This window comes from the organism of the source record quoted next, unplaced genomic scaffold, assembly GCF_019419815.1.
Source record: "Pyrus x bretschneideri cultivar Hongxiangsu unplaced genomic scaffold, Pyrus_bretschneideri_v1 Contig23, whole genome shotgun sequence".
NCBI lineage: Eukaryota > Viridiplantae > Streptophyta > Magnoliopsida > Rosales > Rosaceae > Pyrus > Pyrus x bretschneideri.
The window spans coordinates 702,812-722,626 of NW_025999535.1; the positions used below are offsets into that span (position 1 = coordinate 702,812).

Below are 19,815 nucleotides of genomic sequence, written 5' to 3' on the forward strand. Positions count from 1 at the left end.
ACTTTGTCTTCATGCCCTTTGATCTCATAGCCGGACGGTTGCTGAATGTAGACTTCTTCTTCAAGAACTCCATTTAGGAAGGCGGACTTCACATCCATTTGTTGAATCTTCCAACTATTTTGAGCTGCCAAAGAAATTAGTAATCTTATAGTTTCCAACCGAGCAACAGGTGCGAATATCTCATCATAGTCGATTCCGGCTCTTTGACTATAGCCTTTCACCACTAGTCTTGCCTTGTATCTTTCGACCTTTCCATTGGCATTTTTCTTTGTCTTGTACACTCACTTGACTCCGATGGCTTTGTGTCCTTTCAGAAGAATAGCGAGTTCCCATGTATCATTCTTCTGGATTGCTTCAATTTCTTCATCCATTGCTTTCCTCCACTTAGTATCTTGCACTGCTTCTTGGAAGTCGACTGGTTCACAATCAGCAAAGAGACAGAGAAGTGTAGGATTATCTAGTCTTTCAGCTACCTCATAAAGATCTCGTATACTTCTTGTGCGTGGTACTTCTCTTTCATTTAGACTCCCACTTGACAATGCTGATGCTGATGAATTACCATGATTGGTTGATGTTGGTGAAGCAGGTGGAGTAGTGGATTCTTGTTGAACCTCTCTTGCTTGCTCCATCATCCCTTGTTCATTCTCTTCTTCAAATTGAGGAAAGAAGTGAAGATCACCTGCATGCGGGCTAAAATCCCATTCTCCTTCTTCATCGAACATCACGTCTCGACTGACCACCGTCTTCCCATTGTTTGGATTATACAGCTTATAGCCTTTTGAATTGGTGTCATAGCCAATGAAGATGAACTTCTCACTTTTGTCGTCGAGTTTGGTTCTCCTCTCGTCTGGTACATGTACATGGGCTATGCTTCCAAAAACTCTTAGATGAGAAATACCTGGTTTTCTTCCACTCCATGCTTCTTGCGGAGTTTTTCCCCATACACTCCTTGTTGGAGACTGATTGGATAGGTAGACAGCACATGCTACAGCTTCTGCCCACAATTCCTTAGGCAATTTCTTGCTTTTGAGCATGCTTCGAGCCATGTCGAGGATGGTTCAATTTTTTCTTTCCGCCACTCCATTTTGTTGAGGGGATCTTGGAACTGTCAAAGGTCGACGAATTCCATTTGCTTCACAAAACTCTTGAAATTCCTTCGAAGTGAATTCTCCTCCTCGATCAGATCTCATGGCTTTGATCTTGCAACCACTCTCCTTTTCTACAGCGGCTTTGAACTTCTTGAATGCTCCAAAGACTTCTGATTTCTGCTTCAAGAAATACACCCAGGTTTTTCTTGAAAAATCATCAATGAAGAGAAGGAAATAATTATTTTTACCCAAAGAGCTTGGTTTTATTGGACCGCACACATCGGTGTGAATGAGCTTGAGTGGCTTCTGGGCTCTTGTGGTCGACTCCTTTGGAAAGCTTTTCCTGAACTGTTTCCCAAGTAAACATCCTTCGCAAACTTGATCAGGGTGGCTGATACACGGTAAGCCTCTCACCATCTCCTTCTTGGATAATAACTCCAGTCCCCCAAAGTTAAGATGCCCAAAACGAAGATGCCAAAGCCAAGATATGTCTTTGTAACATATCTTGAGACACTTTGCAACATCGTTTTGAACGTTCATGGGAAACATTCTATTCTTTGACATTTTCGCCTTGGCAATTAATCTTCCTTTGTCATCTCTAAGAAAAAGGATATAATTTTTCGTATGAAAATCATAACCTTTTTCTAAGAGTTGACCCAAACTCAAAATGTTGCTTTTCATATTGGGCACATAGTAAACATTTGAAATTAATTGGTGACCGCCATTTTCCAAGGGAATAAGGATGTTACCTTTTCCTTTTATGGGTATTTTGGATTCATCTCCAAAAGAAACGTTGCCACTCACTGATTCATTGAGCTCTACGAAGATGCTTCTTCTTCCGCACATATGGTTGCTAGCGCCGGTGTCAAGGTACCATGTATAGTCTTGGTCTCCATCATTGTTCTTACATGCTAGTAGCACAACACCATTCTCTTCTTGCTCTTCTTTCACATAATTGACTTTTCTCATCAAGTCTACTGTTTGGAGCTCTACATTCCCAAGCATAATGCCCAAACTTTTGACAATTATAGCATTGAACATGAGATTTTTCATAACTCGAGTTTGAGCGTCCTCTTCCGCAACCTTTTGTTGAGCTTTCTCCTCTTTCGTAGTTGCTATGGTTGTTTAAGTTCCAACCACATCCACGCCCATGTCCACGTCCGCGACCTCGACCACGACTTCTTCCGTATTGGCTTCTCTCGTTGTTGAAGCTTTCTTCTTTCTTCTTTGGCTGGATATGCGTCTTGAGGAGCTGCTCATCATTCCCTTGCCTCTTCTTATGTTTATCTTCATATGCTTGTAGCGAACCCATTAATTGCTCTATACTAATTTCTTCCAAGTTTTTAGTTTCTTCAATCGTCACGACAATGTGCTCAAACTTGAGGTCCAACGAGCGTAGTATCTTCTCCATAATTCTAACATCTTCTAACTTTTCCCCGTTTCTTTTTAATTGATTGGAAACGGCTAAGACTCTTGAGAAATAATCAGAGATTGATTCAGACCCTTTCATTTGTAGAGATTCGAACTCACCTCTTAATACTTGAAGACGAACCTTTTTCACTTGTTCGGCTCCTTTGTAAGAGGTTTGAAGCTTCTCCCATGCTTGCTTGGCAGAGGTTGCACTCGAGACCTTCTCAAAGCCATTGTCATCTAATGCTTGGTAGATGAGGTAGAGAGCCTTCTTGTCTCTCTTTCTTGAATCTTTCAAACTCTCCTTCTGGGGTTGAGACAGAGTAGCTTCATCTTCTGGCTCAGTGTAGCCTTTCTCCACGACTTCCCAGACATCGTGTGCACCCAAAAGGGCCTTCATTTTGATACTCCAATTATCGAAGTTGTTGTTGTCGAGCACTGGAACTTGGAAGGCTGCCATAGCATTGCTAGCCATAGCTCTGATACCACTTTGTTGGGGGTTTAAAAATGCTTCACTACTTGGAGAGGTTTATCTCACAAAGAAAAATGTAACGCAGCGGAATTGATAGGCAAGAGAAAGAAAGAATTCTCAAAGTATTACACAAGGTTTTTATTCACTCACAAACTTAGTACAAGAGGAAACACTCAAACACTCTTAGAAGCTTTGTTGCTTCTTCTTACTTCTTACTTGACACTCTCACTTCTTGCTACTTGCTCTCTTGGTTGTTACAAATGGTGTGGATGCCTTCTCCTTTTATAGGCATGGATGGAACCTTAGAGAAGCATGAAAACATTATGCTAGAGATATCTAGATAATTCCACTACCTTCCTAAGCTAGAATTATCTACACTAATCTTGTATGTTGGTGGAATCCTCACCATTCTTCTAGACTCTTCCACCAACTTGAACTTTGCTAGAATTCTCTAGCATGTGCATGGATCTTTCTTTGTGTATGGGCCAGATCAATTATCTTTGGGCCAAGACAAGATTACAATTCAACAGCCTTTCCAGCGATTTTTTTCTCAAACTGTTAAATAAACTTTTACAATAATGAATGTCGCCTGCCTATTTTTTTTTCTTAGCAGAATATCCTGACTGGAAGTGGAACAAATTTTGGTCTATGCACGTTCCATGGGAAGACCGGCGCCTCTTTGTAGGTACTCCATCTCTCTTTTACTTTCTGTTTCCGTTGGTCCAACTGACTTTGCTGTAACAACAAAGATTTTATTTTTCAGTTCCCCCAGAAATTTACTTGTATAAAATGGTTGAGTATGAGTTGGAGCTTAAAAGAGTTCAAGGTAACATCTCTCACTTCTTCGATTATATTAGACACACACACACACAAGGTAAAGCTATTGTGCATGGTCTGCGTTTTGTATATTTTGATACGTATTTGTGGTGAAACTTACTTTAATCCTTTTTTTCTTTACTTTGTTTGAATTAATTTGTTTTGTTTTGTTTTGAGATGATAATGCAGTTTTATTATGTGTTTCAATAATTCATTGGTATATAGATAAATCTTTATCAGCAATCTTTTGCTTCTATGAATACGACGCTCAGACGCTTGGTAAGTTCTTATGAATTACTTTTAACAGGCAGGTCATTTGCAACCAAGTATTCTTATTCAACTTATACTTGGTTTACTGTTCTTCTGCAGACTACTTTTGCACACATTCAGTCATCAGTAGGTGGGCCAAGGAATTCCCACATGTAGCATTGTATCAAATTATAATTGATCATAGGGTATGGCCTTGTAAGATGATTTTGGTTCACTTTGATCAAATTATTTCTCAATCATTTCAATTCTTGATAATTATGATATGATTTCTTATTTTGCCTCAAGATAAGTTGACTTAGGGTTTGTTTATTCTCTCTGCAGTACGTAGAAGACCTTAGTAATGTAATGAAAGAGTACAATATCAATTGTACGGTAAGTGATTCATTCTTACTTAGTGTAATTTGTACCATATGCTTAACCTTTGTTTTTAAAGTAAAATTCAATAATTAGGGTTGTAATTTGTTCAAATCCTAATCAATAATTGTCTAACGATGACCATGGTAAACATTACATAATTTGTTGATGCGCAGCCAACGTTTCGTTTCTTTCAAAATGGGCAAAAGGTAGATGATGTAGCAGTTGGATCTACCGTACTCTTGGAAAAGACTCTTAACAAAATCTACGGGTAATCATTTTCTTGGTTTACTTAATTTACATTTGTGTGCTTTACATAACATAAACACAACGTCAATTCTTGGTTCTTTTCGTACCGTGCTGGTATTGTGTGGACATGGCAATGATGTGTGTCTATACTTTAACTTGTTAGTCGTCCGTTCATATCCGTTAAAAAAAATAGTATCTACTAAAGGCTAAATTACAAGTTAAATTACATGTTGGTTAACCTTAGTAACTTGTAATTTAACCTTTATACCTATTTTCTATCTTCTTTTAGAGGTTAAATTACAACAACTAGTTACTAAAGGCTATTGTTGAATATTTCATCTGGGAGGGAGGAAAAGAGTAGAACTCAAGGGTTTGACAGACAAGTAAAGAAAGGTAGGAACGGTGAACAAGTTTATTCATTATTTGAAGTGGAAGCAGCGGCAGGTGACAATTCGGATACAAGTTACGAGTTGAAATACTATTCCAAATGCCCTTGCGATTTGTGCCATGGCATGAGGCGCCTGCGACAATGGTTGTCACAGCAGAGTGAAACTCAGATTGAAATGTATGAGAAATAAAGTTGGATCTGCATTTATACTATGAAAACTAGCGGAGTCTTTAGTGGAAGGGAGATTAATTGTGGAACCTGGACCACATTGAACTTCAAAAATATGAACTGTTTATTTTTGAAGTTGCTCCTTATGGACACTGTTTGAAATATCCTGGATATGTTCGATATTTCCACAAAAATATCCAGAAATTCAGGGAATGATATGGAAAGAAGGGGTGAACACGATCTTTCCGTAAATCAGTCAATTTCCTCGATATTTTTTATATTTTCAAGAAATATCCAATGTTTGTAGACAATTTGTAAAAAGTTTGCAGGAAATATCCATAAGCCTATGCATTCTTTATTTTTTAATTTCTTTCTTTATGGTATTAGTTTACTTCAATAAAACTTGTGCTGCTTTATGATGAAAATTTCAATTAAGTTACGTATGCTTTATAGTGAAATGATTTATTTTATTACTTGTCATTATAAGGAAGTTTTTCTTCTCATATATCACATACTTATTGTTTACACAGTATCTAATCATTAATTCTTGATTTATACATGTGTTGTGGCTTCGTATGACATTCTTTAAAAAATAATTTAAAATTTCCATGTTTTTGAGCAAATATTCATCATTTCCATCGAAGACAATCAATATCGATATCGATATACAATATATCCACAAATTTGCCTATTGATATTTCTACTGATACCGATATTTTAAACATTGCTTATGGATCATGTTTGTAAAATATTAATCAAATCGGAAATATTTGAGACATCTAATTGAGTTTAAAGATATTGACTAACACTATGTTTTAAGAAACATTGAATTTTCATTGTGATAATTAAATAAGCAAATGATTTCAGATTGAATTGAATTTTTTGCATAAATGATCTATGAAACGAGACTTACCAAATAGATCATTCGGATCGTTGAAGTTCGTTGTGAAATGGATCCCACAACCAATCTCCATTTTTTGAGAAAAAATGGGGATCCCTTATCTTGGATTTTTACATGATTGGCTTTTCAGGATCCGTTTGGATTTTTACTAAGGATTAGTTTCAAAAAGTATTTTCAACAAAACCGTTTTCAATTATTTTAAAGGCAATACTTTTTAGATCATTTAATATATACTTTTTAGATCACTTTCTTCACTTGGAAGTGAGAGGTCTTAGATTCGAATCTCGTGGATGACGAATTCGATACTAAATTAAATTGCCCATTGTGTGGCTTAGCCAAACTTCCCCTCCTCTTAATGTAAAAATATTAATGCGTTCAAAAAAATATATACGAAGAGAGATGAAACTTGAGTGTAAAAAGAGAGGTGAACTTGCTAACTCATTCATGCATTACTATAAAGTAGGCCTCTAATCTTCCTCTCAAGTGGGTCCAAATTCCAAAGGCCCAAACCAATAAACATTCTTTTGTTGTTTTTTGTTCGGAAGTGTTATTAGTACTTCAAAAATCTCATTCTACATTTGTATTTTTCTTTTTAAATATAAAAAGATTAGAGTGTAAAATAAGATTAGTGAAATAATAATAACAATTTTTGTCTTTTTTTTTCAACTTCCGTACTGTTTTATAAAAAGAAACGCGTATTAGGTTAAAAACATTTCTAACATCGACCAAACCTCCGACATTGGCTTACAAAATCTTTGTCCCAAAACCAATTCTGTCAAAATTGTGGATTCTAGGGTTTCCACTCCCCATCCACCAAAATTTCCCAAATTCCCCAATTTTCGTATGTTCTATTGAGGTTCAAATTTCAGCTATGATATTAGAGAAATGCTTGGGAGCTCAACGATCGCGACGGATCCAGCGAGCTCTCCGGCACAGCAAGGTCACGATCCTCTGCCTCGTCCTCACGGTGGTCGTCCTCCGCGGCACGATCGGAGCCGGCAAGTTCGGAACCCCTGAGCAGGACTTCCTCGAGATTCGGGACCACTTCTACTCCCGCAAGCGGGCGGAGCCCCACCGCGTCCTGGAGGAGGTCCACGCGACGCCGTCCGACCCCAACAACTACAACGCCTTGGATTTTAACAAGATCCTGGTCGACGAAGGGGAGGACGACCGGCCCGACCCGAATAAGCCCTACACTCTTGGACCCAAGATTTCGAATTGGGACAAGCAGAGGTCGAAATGGCTCCGGGAAAATCCTAATTTCCCAAATTTCGTCGGGCCTGGTAAGCCCCGGGTGCTTCTGGTGACTGGGTCGTCGCCAAAACCCTGCGAAAACCCGGTAGGTGATCATTACTTGTTGAAGTCGATTAAGAACAAAATCGATTATTGTAGATTACATGGGATTGAGGTTTTTTACAATATGGCCCTGTTGGATGCCGAAATGGCGGGTTTTTGGGCCAAGCTTCCGTTGATTCGGAAGCTCCTGTTGTCTCACCCGGAGGTTGAGTTTCTATGGTGGATGGATAGTGATGCAATGTTTACAGATATGGCTTTTGAATTGCCATGGGAGAGGTACAAAGATTCCAACTTTGTGATGCACGGGTGGAACGAGATGGTGTATGATGAGAAAAGTTGGATTGGGTTGAATACCGGGAGCTTTTTGTTGAGGAATACGCAGTGGTCGTTGGATATGCTCGATGCTTGGGCTCCGATGGGACCGAAAGGGAAGATTAGGGAGGAGGCAGGGAAGGTGCTCACTAGGGAATTGAAAGGTAGGCCGGTTTTCGAAGCTGATGATCAGTCAGCCATGGTTTATATATTGGCCACTCAAAGAGAGAAGTGGGGCGATAAGGTTTATCTTGAGAGTGGATATTATTTGCATGGATATTGGGGTATTTTGGTTGATAAGTACGAGGAAATGATTGAGAATTATCGACCTGGTTTGGGTGACCACCGGTGGCCGCTGGTGACGCATTTTGTGGGTTGCAAACCGTGTGGGAAGTTCGGAGATTACTCGGTTAAGAGATGCTTTGAGCAGATGGATAGAGCTTTTAACTTTGGGGACAATCAGATTCTTCAAATCTATGGATTCACGCACCGGTCACTGGGTAGTCGAAGAGTTAAGAGAGTTAGGAACGAAACAAACAATCCGCTCGAGGTTAAAGATGAACTTGGATTGCTTCATCCGGCATTCAAGGCCGCCAAGGTATCGTCTTCTTAGTTCACTCGTGTTACTTGATGTATAAGTTAGAATCCGTATGCTATTTATTTGTCTTGTGCTAGATTTGGAGATAGTATTCTTTTGTACATTATAAATTTGTGCACCACTTCCCGAACGAAAATCAGAGAGATTATTTATTGTTTCCAAAAATTCCAATCAGTTTTGTAGACGTTATTGTGTTCATATTCATACTGTGGTGAGACCTGTTCATGCTCGTGTTTGTGGATTATGTTAGCAATGGAGTTCGACAATCTTATGCATGTATTTCCCCCGAGTTTATTCTGTAGCGGAGATAATTTCTTATCCCGGGATACATAGTCCCGGGGTGTATACCCCATCAACAGGTATACACCCCAACCCGGATAGGAAATTCCCTCTCATATTATTGTAAGTCCAGGCTCGTTGAATCTGCAATGGTTAATGGTTGGTTTTATGCACTAGGTTCAGAGATACTTGGTCTGCTATGCTTCATTGGTGTCCCTGTATCTTCAACTAAATGCAATTGCTATACCACATAATACAATCTTACAACTTTTCGGGTCTAAGCCCGCACTGACCAACTAGACTTAACTCACGTTTGAAAAATAAAGACGATTTCAAACCAATAAGACTTCCGGCTTGCAAGGTAGGAGAGAATGTCTACCGTACGCAAGGCCACCTTGCATAGCGAGAGTCGGGAAAAAACGCCTATTGGACGTCAATTTACCCTTATTTTGTAAAGAGACTACACGAACCTATAACCTTTCTTTACAAAGTTTAAGCAAACTCCGAAATATATGTGGATCATTTTAAAAATGCTTTAAAATAAGAGAACTTTAACGAAAAATTTTCAGTATTATTTACTTTAACAAAAAATGATATTTTTACACTAAAAAATCAATCATTGTACCATTCACTTTTAACTTTTATTTTATCCTTATCGTTAAAACTTAAAATTTTCAAGTTTTTTTTATTAGTTTCCTTTAAAATAAAGTGTGTTTCGAATGCGATATAAGTGTTTCATAAGAAACATTTCTAAGGAGACTTAGCAAGACAAAAGCTTATAGCAATTATATTGAGAAATGCATACGTACATAACATAAGCTGCTGTACAATGAAACTTCAGTGGAATACAAGCTTAAGATTTACGACGGCCAAAAACGCAACCCACGCCAAGCTCGGCTTTATAAGATCGGCAGCGACCGGATTCACACCCTTAAACACCCGAGAACACCCGATCATCGCCCCGAACATCCCCATGCACACGATCAACCCGACCCACGGAGCCCCCGCCCCGAACACAATCGGATCCCAAATCAAGCTCAACCCTAGCTGGGCCAAGTAAATGGGCAGAGCCATTGGATTCTTGTGGAACCCACCTTCCGCCCACACAAGCCAAGCAGCCAGGCCCATGATAAAGCTGGAGGCTATGCAGGTTAATCGCAGGGCCCACAGGGGAGGGATCCAGAAGGGCTTGGATCCGATGCGATATGGGTCGGATGAGCCCGCGTAGATAGCGAGGAGGTGGAGAGAGACGGGGATTGCGACTGCCACGGATAGGGACCTAAGGCCGCGTTTGGCCATGTCCATTTTCATGTCCTTTTTGCTTCTGTAACCGCTCTTGTTCGTGGTGGTGGGCACGGCGGCGGTGGTAGGGTCATCTGCCCTGCGTTGCTTGAGGTGGTCGGAATAATTATCCATTTTTTAGAGAGGGATAAAAGGAGTGCGTGTTTTTTCTTTGTTTCTTACTTTGTTTTGGTTTTGTTGGAGGAATTTCAGGTGGGAGATATACAGACGAGAGCGAGTTTACAGGGAGGACACGTGGGCGGAGGTGGAGGCAAGAAGTGGAGGGGTGGAAGACGTACACGTGGCTAATGGAGATTGTACTTGTGCACACGTAGTAGCAGATCCAGATGATTAACGGTGGAAGAGCTGACTAGCTGAGTGTAGCCACACGTGGCTTGAGGGTTGGCTTTTAGAACCAAAAACTCATTCTGTCGGTCGGTTATACTGTGAAGAAATTTTTAGTTGTGACGAGAATATGAATGATACATTATATGTTTTTATGTAAGTGGTGAAAAATTTAAATTTTTAAGTTATTAACTTTTTAACACACATAACTCACTATTTATATAAGAACACATAATGTACCACCTCATGTGACGATCACACTGAAAAATATCTTCATGATATTATCATGGACGTTCACGCACGTCGGGGATAAGATTTGCAAAAGTGCGATAAGATAGTCTTTGTCAAACTTGTATTCATCCAAATACACAACTCAGCTCAATAGTGCAACTTATATAAGTATGCCGACATAACGAACATGATTTTGTCAAAAGCTTAAATGATCCGATGATTCTCAAAAAATCCAGGTGAAGATTTCCATTTAGGATCACTCCTAGCCTCCCACTACTACCCTCACACATCTATATACATTCAACACAAAATGTACAAAGTTGATAGTGTGAAAAAGTTGATGAAGTGAAACATTTGCATTCGTGGGTCAGATCAATATTTGTTTGTTAAACGACAAATTTTGTTATATTAGCTATCGATAGGAATCGAACTCACACCGTCATACAATAACTTAACTCATTTTCAATACTGTGGTAAAAGGCCATTTACGTAAATCAGAGCAGTTAACTAAAGTAGTATGCCCGCCTCATCCATCTTGCGCCCATGTTCAAATCCTCGTCCACGTCAATCAGGGACAACTAGTGATTGTTAATAGTATAGTCTGTATGGTGAACTCCAGCTTATTGAGAACCATAGTTTGTCTACTAACTACTCATTCGAGATCTGAAGCTTATCCGAGTTTTGGTTTGTTCGGTGCACCATTTTCAAGATGCAGGAACGGCATTGAAGGTTACAGGTATCGCCGGGTACAACCGTACAAGGAACTTCAAGTGTAGCTGTAGAGGGGGATTTCAGTACTTCGTTTGAGATCCTATAACGTTGTATATTAGATACTTTGTGTAAATATGTGGGATATAATCCATTTAGATTGTATTTTATTGAAGTTCTAAATGTAGCTTGATTTTCATATATGTTATATTATTAAATCTGAAAAAAATCACAAATAATTTGAGAGAGAAAGGGAGAGAGAGAGAGAGACGGCTACCAGGGGATCGTTAAGAGGAAGGTTCTGTAAATCTGAGAAGGTAGGCAGAAGAGGGGTTGGGAGCTTGGGAGAGAGGGTAGGAGGCTTTGGTTGAAGACGATCAGGCGGTGAGTTGAACATTTGACGCAGAGGAGCTTTCCGAGCTAAATGCTGGCACGAGTAGAATATTTCGTCGACGATGAGAGTACAACGGCGCAGTGGCGGAGCCAATGTGGAGCATTGACCGTTGCTGACTCCAATAACACATATAACTTCCTTTTTGAAATTTCGTTTGACCCTTATACTAGCTAGATAAATGAAATGAAGAGACCTTTAATCAATATTTTTTTAAAATTGACATAAATTAAAGTTACGTCATTTGTGTTATGTTTCACTTCAAAAAAGTTTAGCATGTTAATTCTCAAACAAGATGAAGACTGATCAAATACGCAAACACCTTCTTCTCTCAAACTCTATATATCCTAATTCAAAGCTTCTCTAGTGTTCAAATTCGGTCAAACACCCTCATCGCACTTGGTTGTGCCATAGAATCCCAATCATAAATTAACAATTATAAGTAAAAGAAGTATGATCAATTTTTGCAACTTTATATTTTATGACCATATCGTTGTAAATTTTCTACTCCGACACTGTGCTCGTGGAAGAGAAACAAATGGAATAGCACAGAGTGAGTGGTATGTGAGTTTCTCTTGCAGATTTTTTTTTAATCAAAGAACAGCGTGGCTAGTCACCACCGCAAAACACAGGGGTCGTATTTTGGGCTGGCCTGTACATAAATATACGAGTAAATTGTAGTAATGATCCTTAACTTTAACCCAATTGGAATAACGGTCTCTCAACTAAAAATCTATTATCATGAGTCCCTCAACTCATCAAAATGTGCAGCTATGATTCCTTAACTAAAAATCAATTACTATTGGTCCCTCAATTTTAATCCAACTGGAGAAATGGTCCTTCAACTTTAATCCAATTGGAGCAATAGACCCTCAACTTCAATCCCATTGTAGCAATGGTCATTCCAACATAACTCATTTTGACAAAAAATTGACAAAGTTGATGGAAATGACCAAAAATACACGTCTTGATGAGTTGAGGGACCCCAATTGTGGTCCTTCAAACTTAACTTATTTTGACAAAATTATGATGAAGTTGACAAAAAGGACCATAACTACACATTTTGATGCGTTGAAAGACCAATGGTAATGAATTTTTAGTTAAGGAACCATTGCTCAAATTTGATTAAAGTTGAAGGACCATTGCTACAATTTACTCAAAATATAAAGATTATATTGGGCCTATGTTTTTGTTTACCATCAACCCGGCCCGATTTCAAGCAAAGGTCAGATCATGGACTCTAGTATTCAAGTCCAACGGTCCTTTTTTAATTTTTGGTACGTTTGAGCCTTGAGGTCCAAAGACGACGACTTAACCATGGCGGGCAGGTCGACGGCGGCGACGCGGCCGAAACCCCCGCAGCGGCGGCGGATTTCCAACTCCTCGAACCCCAAATTTCTCAAAGACTCTAAATTACTCTTCTCTTCCGCCTTGCTCCTTTGCGATGCGATCCTAGTCGCCCTTATCATCGCCTATGTCCCCTGTAATCTATCCCTCTCTCCCTCTCTCTCTTGTATATATGAATTCGGATTGGTGATATTGTGAGTGTTGGGTTGCAGATACGAAGATAGATTGGGACGCGTACATGTCACAAGTGAGTGATCTTCCCCAAGTTTTTATCTTTTTTCTATTGACTGTTTGGTTACTAAGAAAATGTGCCGAGATAATGACAGTATTTGATTGGCAGGTTAGTGGGTTTCTTGGTGGAGAGAGAGACTATGCTAACTTAAAAGGCGACACAGGGCCGCTGGTTTATCCTGCTGGCTTCCTCTACTTTTATTCTGCTATTCAGTATGTTACAGGAGGCCAAGTTCATCCAGCTCAGGTGATCATTTTTTTCGAATACGGAAGTTTTTCCGTTGATGTTTTTAGTTTTTACTTGTAGATTTTGTCCAATGGTTCAATTTCTATTTCATATTTGCAGATTTTGTTCGGGATTTTGTACATTATAAACTTGGGGATCATATTGTTCATCTATGGGAAGACAGATGTGGTATGACAAATTTCAATCTTTTTGTGAATATGAAGTGTTGATTCTGCTTTAGCGCCTTTTGCCCACCGGTTTTGATGTTGCAAAGTTGTGATTGGTTTAATGAACTATCAATTGTACATCCTAACTGATGACAAAATAATTGGAAGGTTTTTCCATGGAATTTGTAGTCAAACTAACTGTATTACATATTTGGATGTTTAACATAAGTGTTACCGGATATTGAAGATCACAGCGTATTGTTTCTCAGCTGACAACTTTGTTTTAAACTTGATTCTCCTCCCTTGTGTGTCAGCTCTGATTTGGCTTCCAATTCCCTTTTGTTATTTTGCAGGTTCCATGGTGGGCTTTCATCTTGCTTTGTCTATCAAAAAGGGTTCATTCTATTTTTGTGCTTCGTCTTTTTAACTGACTGTTTGGCCATGATGCTCCTGTATGCTTCGTTGGCCTCACTTCTTTACCAAAAGTGGCATCTAGGACTGATCATTTTCAGGTAGCATTCTTACATCCTTGATGAACTTTTGTGAAGATAAACGATGATTGTTTAACTTTGCCTTTTGTGATCTGTCAAGTGGAGCTGTTTCCGTAAAGATGAATGTGCTTCTTTATGCTCCACCTCTACTACTCCTCATGTTAAAGGTAATATTAATTACATTTCTATAAGATTCGTGCATGAGTTATTTGCTAAAATTTCTCAACCAGCAACACATCTTTTACAGTCTATGAGTATCGGTGGAGTGATATCAGCTTTATCTGGTGCGGCACTTGTACAGGTGCTTACCTCTTCCTTTTGTTTTCAACGGACTAATGTTTGCATAGGCTTGTAAGCTTTCATTTGTTTTAGCCTTGCAGCCTTATGTACATTCTATTATTTTTCTTTAACCGTTTTTAGAATTCAGAGTAAGCAACTCTGGTAGTGCAGAAGTTGACTCTGTGTGTTTTATTCCAACATCGTTAGGTGAGCTAAACTTCAAGATCCTCATTTCAAGAGCATTATCCTGTCAGGTGTTCATTTGTTGACAGCTATTTGCTGAATGGTATGGTTCTGCAGATACTGTTGGGGATGCCTTTCATCATGTCTCATCCGTTTGCATACATCTCAAGAGCCTTTAATCTCGGTCGAGTTTTTATTCACTTTTGGTACATTCTTTGAACAATAATTTATGATCTTTAAGAGAAATTTTCCATTCGAATTTCTGTGCTCATTCAGCAATACATGGTCTATTTTTCATTTGAAATTCCTTTCATTAGTGCACTTTGTTGTTGAAAAATAACATGCAATTCTTTTCAGGTCTGTTAATTTCAAGTTTGTTCCTGAGCCAATATTTGTATCGAAGGCATTTGCAATCTCTTTGCTGATTGCTCACCTTGGTTTACTCACTGCTTTTGCTCATTATAGATGGTGCATGTAAGTATAACTGTATAATTCTTTTTAATAAGCGTTGTTGGGGAAGTGGCGTGGAGAATGTGTTAGGTGTATGGATCGTTCTATTTTTATGGCAAGGTTAGGAAGTTATAAAGTTGAAGTTATGAATGTTGTTCCCGCCAAAAGAAAACATTTGTCCTGATCTCGACATATTTCCACATTTGACAATCACAACCTCCTGATACCACTCTACTGGCACTAAAATACTCTTGTCTACAGTAACATGCATTCCTCTAGTATCTTGACAAGTAATTGGTATTTATAGATGGCCAAATAATTATGTATTTTTGCTGAATATGTTTTGGTAATCGTCTTGTGCAGGCATGAAGGTGGACTCTTCAAATTTTTGTATTCTAGACTTGATCCTATAAAACTCAAATTTGCTCTTACAAGTTCATTCCCTTTGAAGAAGTCCTTCAACATCCATTCATCCAACAGGGTCCTTAGAAAAGAATGTAAGTAGCAGGCCTCTGTAATAAGGTTTTTTCCTTACTACTTTTCCTTTTAACTGATACTAATGTGGGCATGGTGATTTCAGATATTGTGACGACTATGTTTGTTGGGAATTTCATCGGCATTGTATGTGCTCGATCATTGCATTATCAGTTCTACTCGTGGTAAGTTTTGCTGGATGATATTCTGTATAAATCATAACTTGTAGCCGGAATGCTCTACTTAGAAATGCATGGTAGCTAATTTACAATATAGGATCTGTAAAAGTTGTATTCTCAAATGAGAAGGTAAGAAAGCTGATCGCCTAAATGCACCTATTTTCTTTGATCCCGATGTCAATGCATGACCTGTGCTAATCTGCCCGCTACTTTAGAATTAAAGGGGTTTCTTTTTATGGTGGTCACCTACTCACGAAGTGATATGGCGCAGTTCAATACATTATTCACTAACTTTTGTTCATAGCACTCAATGTTCTTTATGTGCCTGATTGCAGGTATTTCCATAGCTTACCATATCTATTGTGGAAAACGCCTTTTCCCACAGTACTACGGTAGGCTGCTTTGTCATTGAATCCTTAGGCTACATAGTCTTCACTAATTACGTATGATTACTACTTTGATCCGTTTTGTTGATTGAACTTCTTTATTCTGGACAGCATATTGTTGTTTATCGGCGTGGAGTTTTGCTGGAACGTCTTTCCTTCAAACCTGTACTCATCGGCTATGCTTTTTTTTCTCCACATAGTAATACTGGTCGGTCTATGGTCTGCCCCGTCTGAATATCCTTTTGTGGACAACAAAGCATCGCCTGAAAACAAAGATAAATGATGCTGCATTTACTGGATCTTCATAAACAACGCTTATACAGACGATATAGATCTGCTAATGTAGAGGTTTTGCTTCTTCTCTTGGAACAAGCATCAGGGTTTTGTTTCTTCTCTTGAGATTGTTGTTCCAGTGTGTATCAGTTGTCATTTATACAGTTCGAATGGTGCTCCTTTTGAGAACATAGTCCGGTGTCGGAATCCTTTTGAGTTGATGGATGATGTTAGAAGACAGCCAGTTCCCGATGTTTAGCTTATAATTTTTCTGGAATTTAATAGCATTACACAATTGATAAACTAGCTCTTGATCTAGTATTACTTCTCGGTCAAATTTTGACAAACTTTCTTAATGAAATCAGAGTAGGCTGTCCCAAGTGTGAAGTTAAACAGGTCAAACTCGCTCCATGTCATCTATTGTGTTGTTCATGTGTAAGGTTTGAAAATTTACCACACATGAGGGGCGTGTGTTTAGAATGAATTCTATATTGATGGGACAAGAGACCTTGCATTGTTTAAAGTTGAGATACTTCTCATAGTGCCAATTGGTTTCATGGTGGAATCTTAACTTTCATCAATGGCCAAGATTTGTCTAAATGCACAGATGGTATATGTAGACTCGAGATCTTTTCTCTTTATCTCTATTTATTGGTGTTAGAAAACACTTAGAAACCGACAATTGTCTTGATTTCATATTGAGAAATGCAAAGGGGACTCCCTCAAGGTGAAACCTTCGATGGACTTTCTGTCATTTTACAGTTTAATGTTAATATTACAAAACATTGTGTCAAAAACATGAGGGGTGACAAAAGATCTGTGGAGAGTTTTACTTTTGAGAGACTTGAGTTAGCATTTTCTGTTTCATATTTGTTAGTAAGAACATGGAAAGAAGGAATTGAAATGGTTTCAATACACATGAAAATTAATAATCGGAATAATCCAACATCCAATTTGACTTAAGTAGACATACTATTAACGCTTTATTGTGATAGATTTTTAACTTTTTATTTTTTCTAACTCTCTAATTTAAAATGTACTTATTTATTACCGTTAAATGTATTAATTTATTTGTGACGATAATAAAAAATTTGAAATTCCAGTGGCGCTCAGCTTCTCAACTTCCAAGTCATTGACTTTCCAAAAATGCCCACCATCACCTTGGTCCAGAAAATGAAATTTTGAATTCAAAAGGAGGGGCATAGCAGTAATTTCGTGTCCAAACGAATCACCGGAACTATAAACCAGAGGCCACACCGCACCCAAAGGCCCCAACGCATCGCCATTGCAGCTACTGTACGGACGGAAGAAGGAGCAAGAAGAACACTTCCAAAAGTTGCAGAGAATGGTAATTTCAAATCTTCGTTCTTTATTTCGTTATTTTTCTGGAAATAAATCGTCCAATTTCGTCTAGTTTTTCCGTTAGGGTTCCTGAATTTTTCAACTCCGATTCGATTCAATTCAAAATTTTGAATTTTCTAGCTACAACTTGAATGCCCAAATTCGTTTGCTTTTGATATTACCGCAAAAGCTTCTTTCTTTCTCTCTGATCGTTGCAATTCGCCCAAATGTACGTCGGTTTGGGCGATTGTTGCTGGTACGACATGTCGTTAGGGCCACTCTGTGGAGCACTTTGGCTGTGTTTTGCTCTGAATTTGTTTTTCTCTGCAGGACGGGCATGATTCGGAGGATCCGAAGCAGAGCACTGCCGACATGTCTGCTTTTGTGAGTGCCTAATTGTTCTCATAGCTTTCTGAGTTTCGATTTTTGTTCAAAAAATGTAGGATTTTGAGATTATTGGATCATTTTTACAAGAATGTTTGTGTTGGTAATGATTTTTCGGTGTCTGTTTTTCGCAGGTGCAAAATCTTCTTCAACAAATGGTGAGTTTTTCTCGAGTTGAGGTGATGTTGGTTGAATCAAATAACTGACTGTTACTGATAAAATTTCTGTTTGCAGCAATCTAGGTTCCAAACAATGTCCGACTCCATTGTTACGAAGAATATCCTTTTCCCGTTTTCTTTAACTTTGAAAGCGTTTATCTGTCCGCGTTAGGGTGATGTCATATTTGGTTCTCAATTAGTTATAGATTCCTCCTATAGCCACAACTACGAGTATGTCTGATTAGGTTGAAGGAATTAGTCTATGTATACTTTTTGATTTTCGGTTTTCATTTGGTTTCTGGTTTTGCCTGCAAGTTTTGATAGTTGGATCTTGACGGGTTTGAAACCTTACTATCTGTGTGCTATCAGTGAAATATCTGCTATGTTTCCTTAACTATGATCACTTGACGAGATGGGCTCTCGCATAAATGAATTGGAGAGCAGCATCAACGAACTAAAAACAGAGATGGGAATGGAGGGCTCTCCGTCTCCAATGCAGCAGTCCAAGCCAGCATCAGATGAAGTGAAGCAAGATGAAGGTTCTGCATAAATTTAGTTACAATTCATGTTCTTGCTGATAAACATAGTGCTCATCCTACATTTGATAAGGTTTTTGGTTTTTGTGATATCTTTTCTTTGTCTGCGGTTGTGTATTTGTGCTTGATCGATTGAAGCTGATGTTTCTATGAGATTATAAACACTCAGTGTGCTCTTGTAGCTAATGTTGTTCACGGTCTATCTTTTGAAAGTTATTAATATGAGATGATGTTTTATCATGCGTTGTTCTTCAGAATTTAACAGTTCACTGCTGTTTGTTTATTTTTTGAATGTTTGGCTGCTGGGAAAACTTTGACATTCCGTAACATCTTTATATTTCATAAAATTATACTAGTCGGGAACGTCCTAGAACGATGATTCTGGAACTCGTTTACCTACTTAGACTGTGGTTGGCCCAGGTCAGACTTCTTCGTGCAGGGACTCACCTTTCAGAATAGCCCCAACCGAGTCGGCTCTGGTTAATCCAGGCATACACAAGTAGGACGACTCGAACACTGCTCTAGCCAGCTACTCCCCGGTTTAGGATAGATTGTTAAGTTAAGTAACAAGGTTGATCAAGAAAATTTCGACTACAGTATTGTCGGGATAAAAACAGAAAGATAAAGCAATAGTATGAGCATTACAATTCACAGCATGATCTGTTACTTAAATCCATAACATAAAACAGCTACACTGGTGATCAACCCCGGCAACGGGCAATAGAACTGCATCCGCGTTTGTAGGGGTTGCTCTGGGCACCCGACTTGCAGTTGTAGTAGGAAGCACCTCTGTGAGAGCAAGGCACAGTGTTTCTCTGCAGAGCTCCATAGCTTATGTACTGTGAGGTGGCCAAGATGCGCCTGCTGATCTCTGAGTCCATGCCAAACTCATCATCATGATCATCCATGCACTCTGCTACCGAACCCTCGCAGCGGGGTCTCAGCGGAACCCAGCTCACCCTGTGATCGCTGCCTGCGTCAGCGGAGATGATCAGAGCGGTGACGAGGGCCAAGGAAAAGATAATGGCGGAGGAATTGGCCATAGTTTTTTGTATGGTGTGTTTTTGGCTTCCAACGAGTATTTATAGCTGCTGAGTTGTTTTAAATGATATGAAGGATGCTGATTTCTTCGAGGAGGTGATTACTTTGTTGA

At 38.9% G+C, this 19,815-nt stretch overlaps 6 protein-coding genes across 6 annotated transcripts; 3 read left to right on the forward strand and 3 right to left on the reverse strand.

Annotated features, from left to right (window-relative positions):
- Positions 1-1,666: 1,666 nt before the first annotated feature.
- LOC125478101 lies at positions 1,667-2,973 on the reverse strand. The gene is made up of 3 exons (XM_048585890.1): positions 2,172-2,973; positions 1,838-2,077; positions 1,667-1,686 (listed from the first exon to the last, which is right to left on the reverse strand). The coding sequence occupies exons 1-3, from the start codon at positions 2,971-2,973 to the stop codon at positions 1,667-1,669; spliced, it is 1,062 nt and encodes a 353-aa protein (XP_048441847.1).
- A 4,014-nt stretch (positions 2,974-6,987) lies between these two features.
- Positions 6,988-8,551, forward strand: LOC103934148 (xyloglucan 6-xylosyltransferase 2). The gene has a single exon (XM_009343863.3). It carries the CDS (start codon positions 6,988-6,990, stop codon positions 8,335-8,337), a length of 1,350 nt encoding a protein of 449 aa, XP_009342138.2. The 3' UTR covers positions 8,338-8,551.
- An 818-nt stretch (positions 8,552-9,369) lies between these two features.
- On the reverse strand, positions 9,370-10,090 carry LOC103934132 (translocator protein homolog). Its single transcript, XM_048585791.1, has one exon. It carries the CDS (start codon positions 10,015-10,017, stop codon positions 9,439-9,441), a length of 579 nt encoding a protein of 192 aa, XP_048441748.1. The 5' UTR covers positions 10,018-10,090; the 3' UTR covers positions 9,370-9,438.
- A 2,733-nt stretch (positions 10,091-12,823) lies between these two features.
- On the forward strand, positions 12,824-16,547 carry LOC103934145 (dol-P-Man:Man(5)GlcNAc(2)-PP-Dol alpha-1,3-mannosyltransferase-like). The gene is given in 14 exon segments (XM_009343859.3): positions 12,824-13,040; positions 13,117-13,151; positions 13,245-13,382; positions 13,482-13,550; positions 13,882-13,956; positions 13,958-14,040; positions 14,120-14,186; positions 14,267-14,320; positions 14,599-14,687; positions 14,839-14,955; positions 15,295-15,428; positions 15,512-15,590; positions 15,920-15,976; positions 16,082-16,547. Coding segments are annotated over 14 exon segments (1,335 nt in total). The 5' UTR covers positions 12,824-12,874; the 3' UTR covers positions 16,254-16,547.
- An 897-nt stretch (positions 16,548-17,444) lies between these two features.
- LOC103934143 (heat shock factor-binding protein-like) lies at positions 17,445-18,902 on the forward strand. Its single transcript, XM_048585538.1, has 5 exons — positions 17,445-17,591; positions 17,915-17,968; positions 18,103-18,126; positions 18,203-18,245; positions 18,531-18,902. Exons 1-5 carry the CDS (start codon positions 17,589-17,591, stop codon positions 18,674-18,676), a joined length of 270 nt encoding a protein of 89 aa, XP_048441495.1. The 5' UTR covers positions 17,445-17,588; the 3' UTR covers positions 18,677-18,902.
- A 332-nt stretch (positions 18,903-19,234) lies between these two features.
- Positions 19,235-19,793, reverse strand: LOC103934137 (protein RALF-like 33). The gene has a single exon (XM_009343848.3). It carries the CDS (start codon positions 19,703-19,705, stop codon positions 19,364-19,366), a length of 342 nt encoding a protein of 113 aa, XP_009342123.1. The 5' UTR covers positions 19,706-19,793; the 3' UTR covers positions 19,235-19,363.
- Between the last annotated feature and the right edge of the window lie 22 nt (positions 19,794-19,815).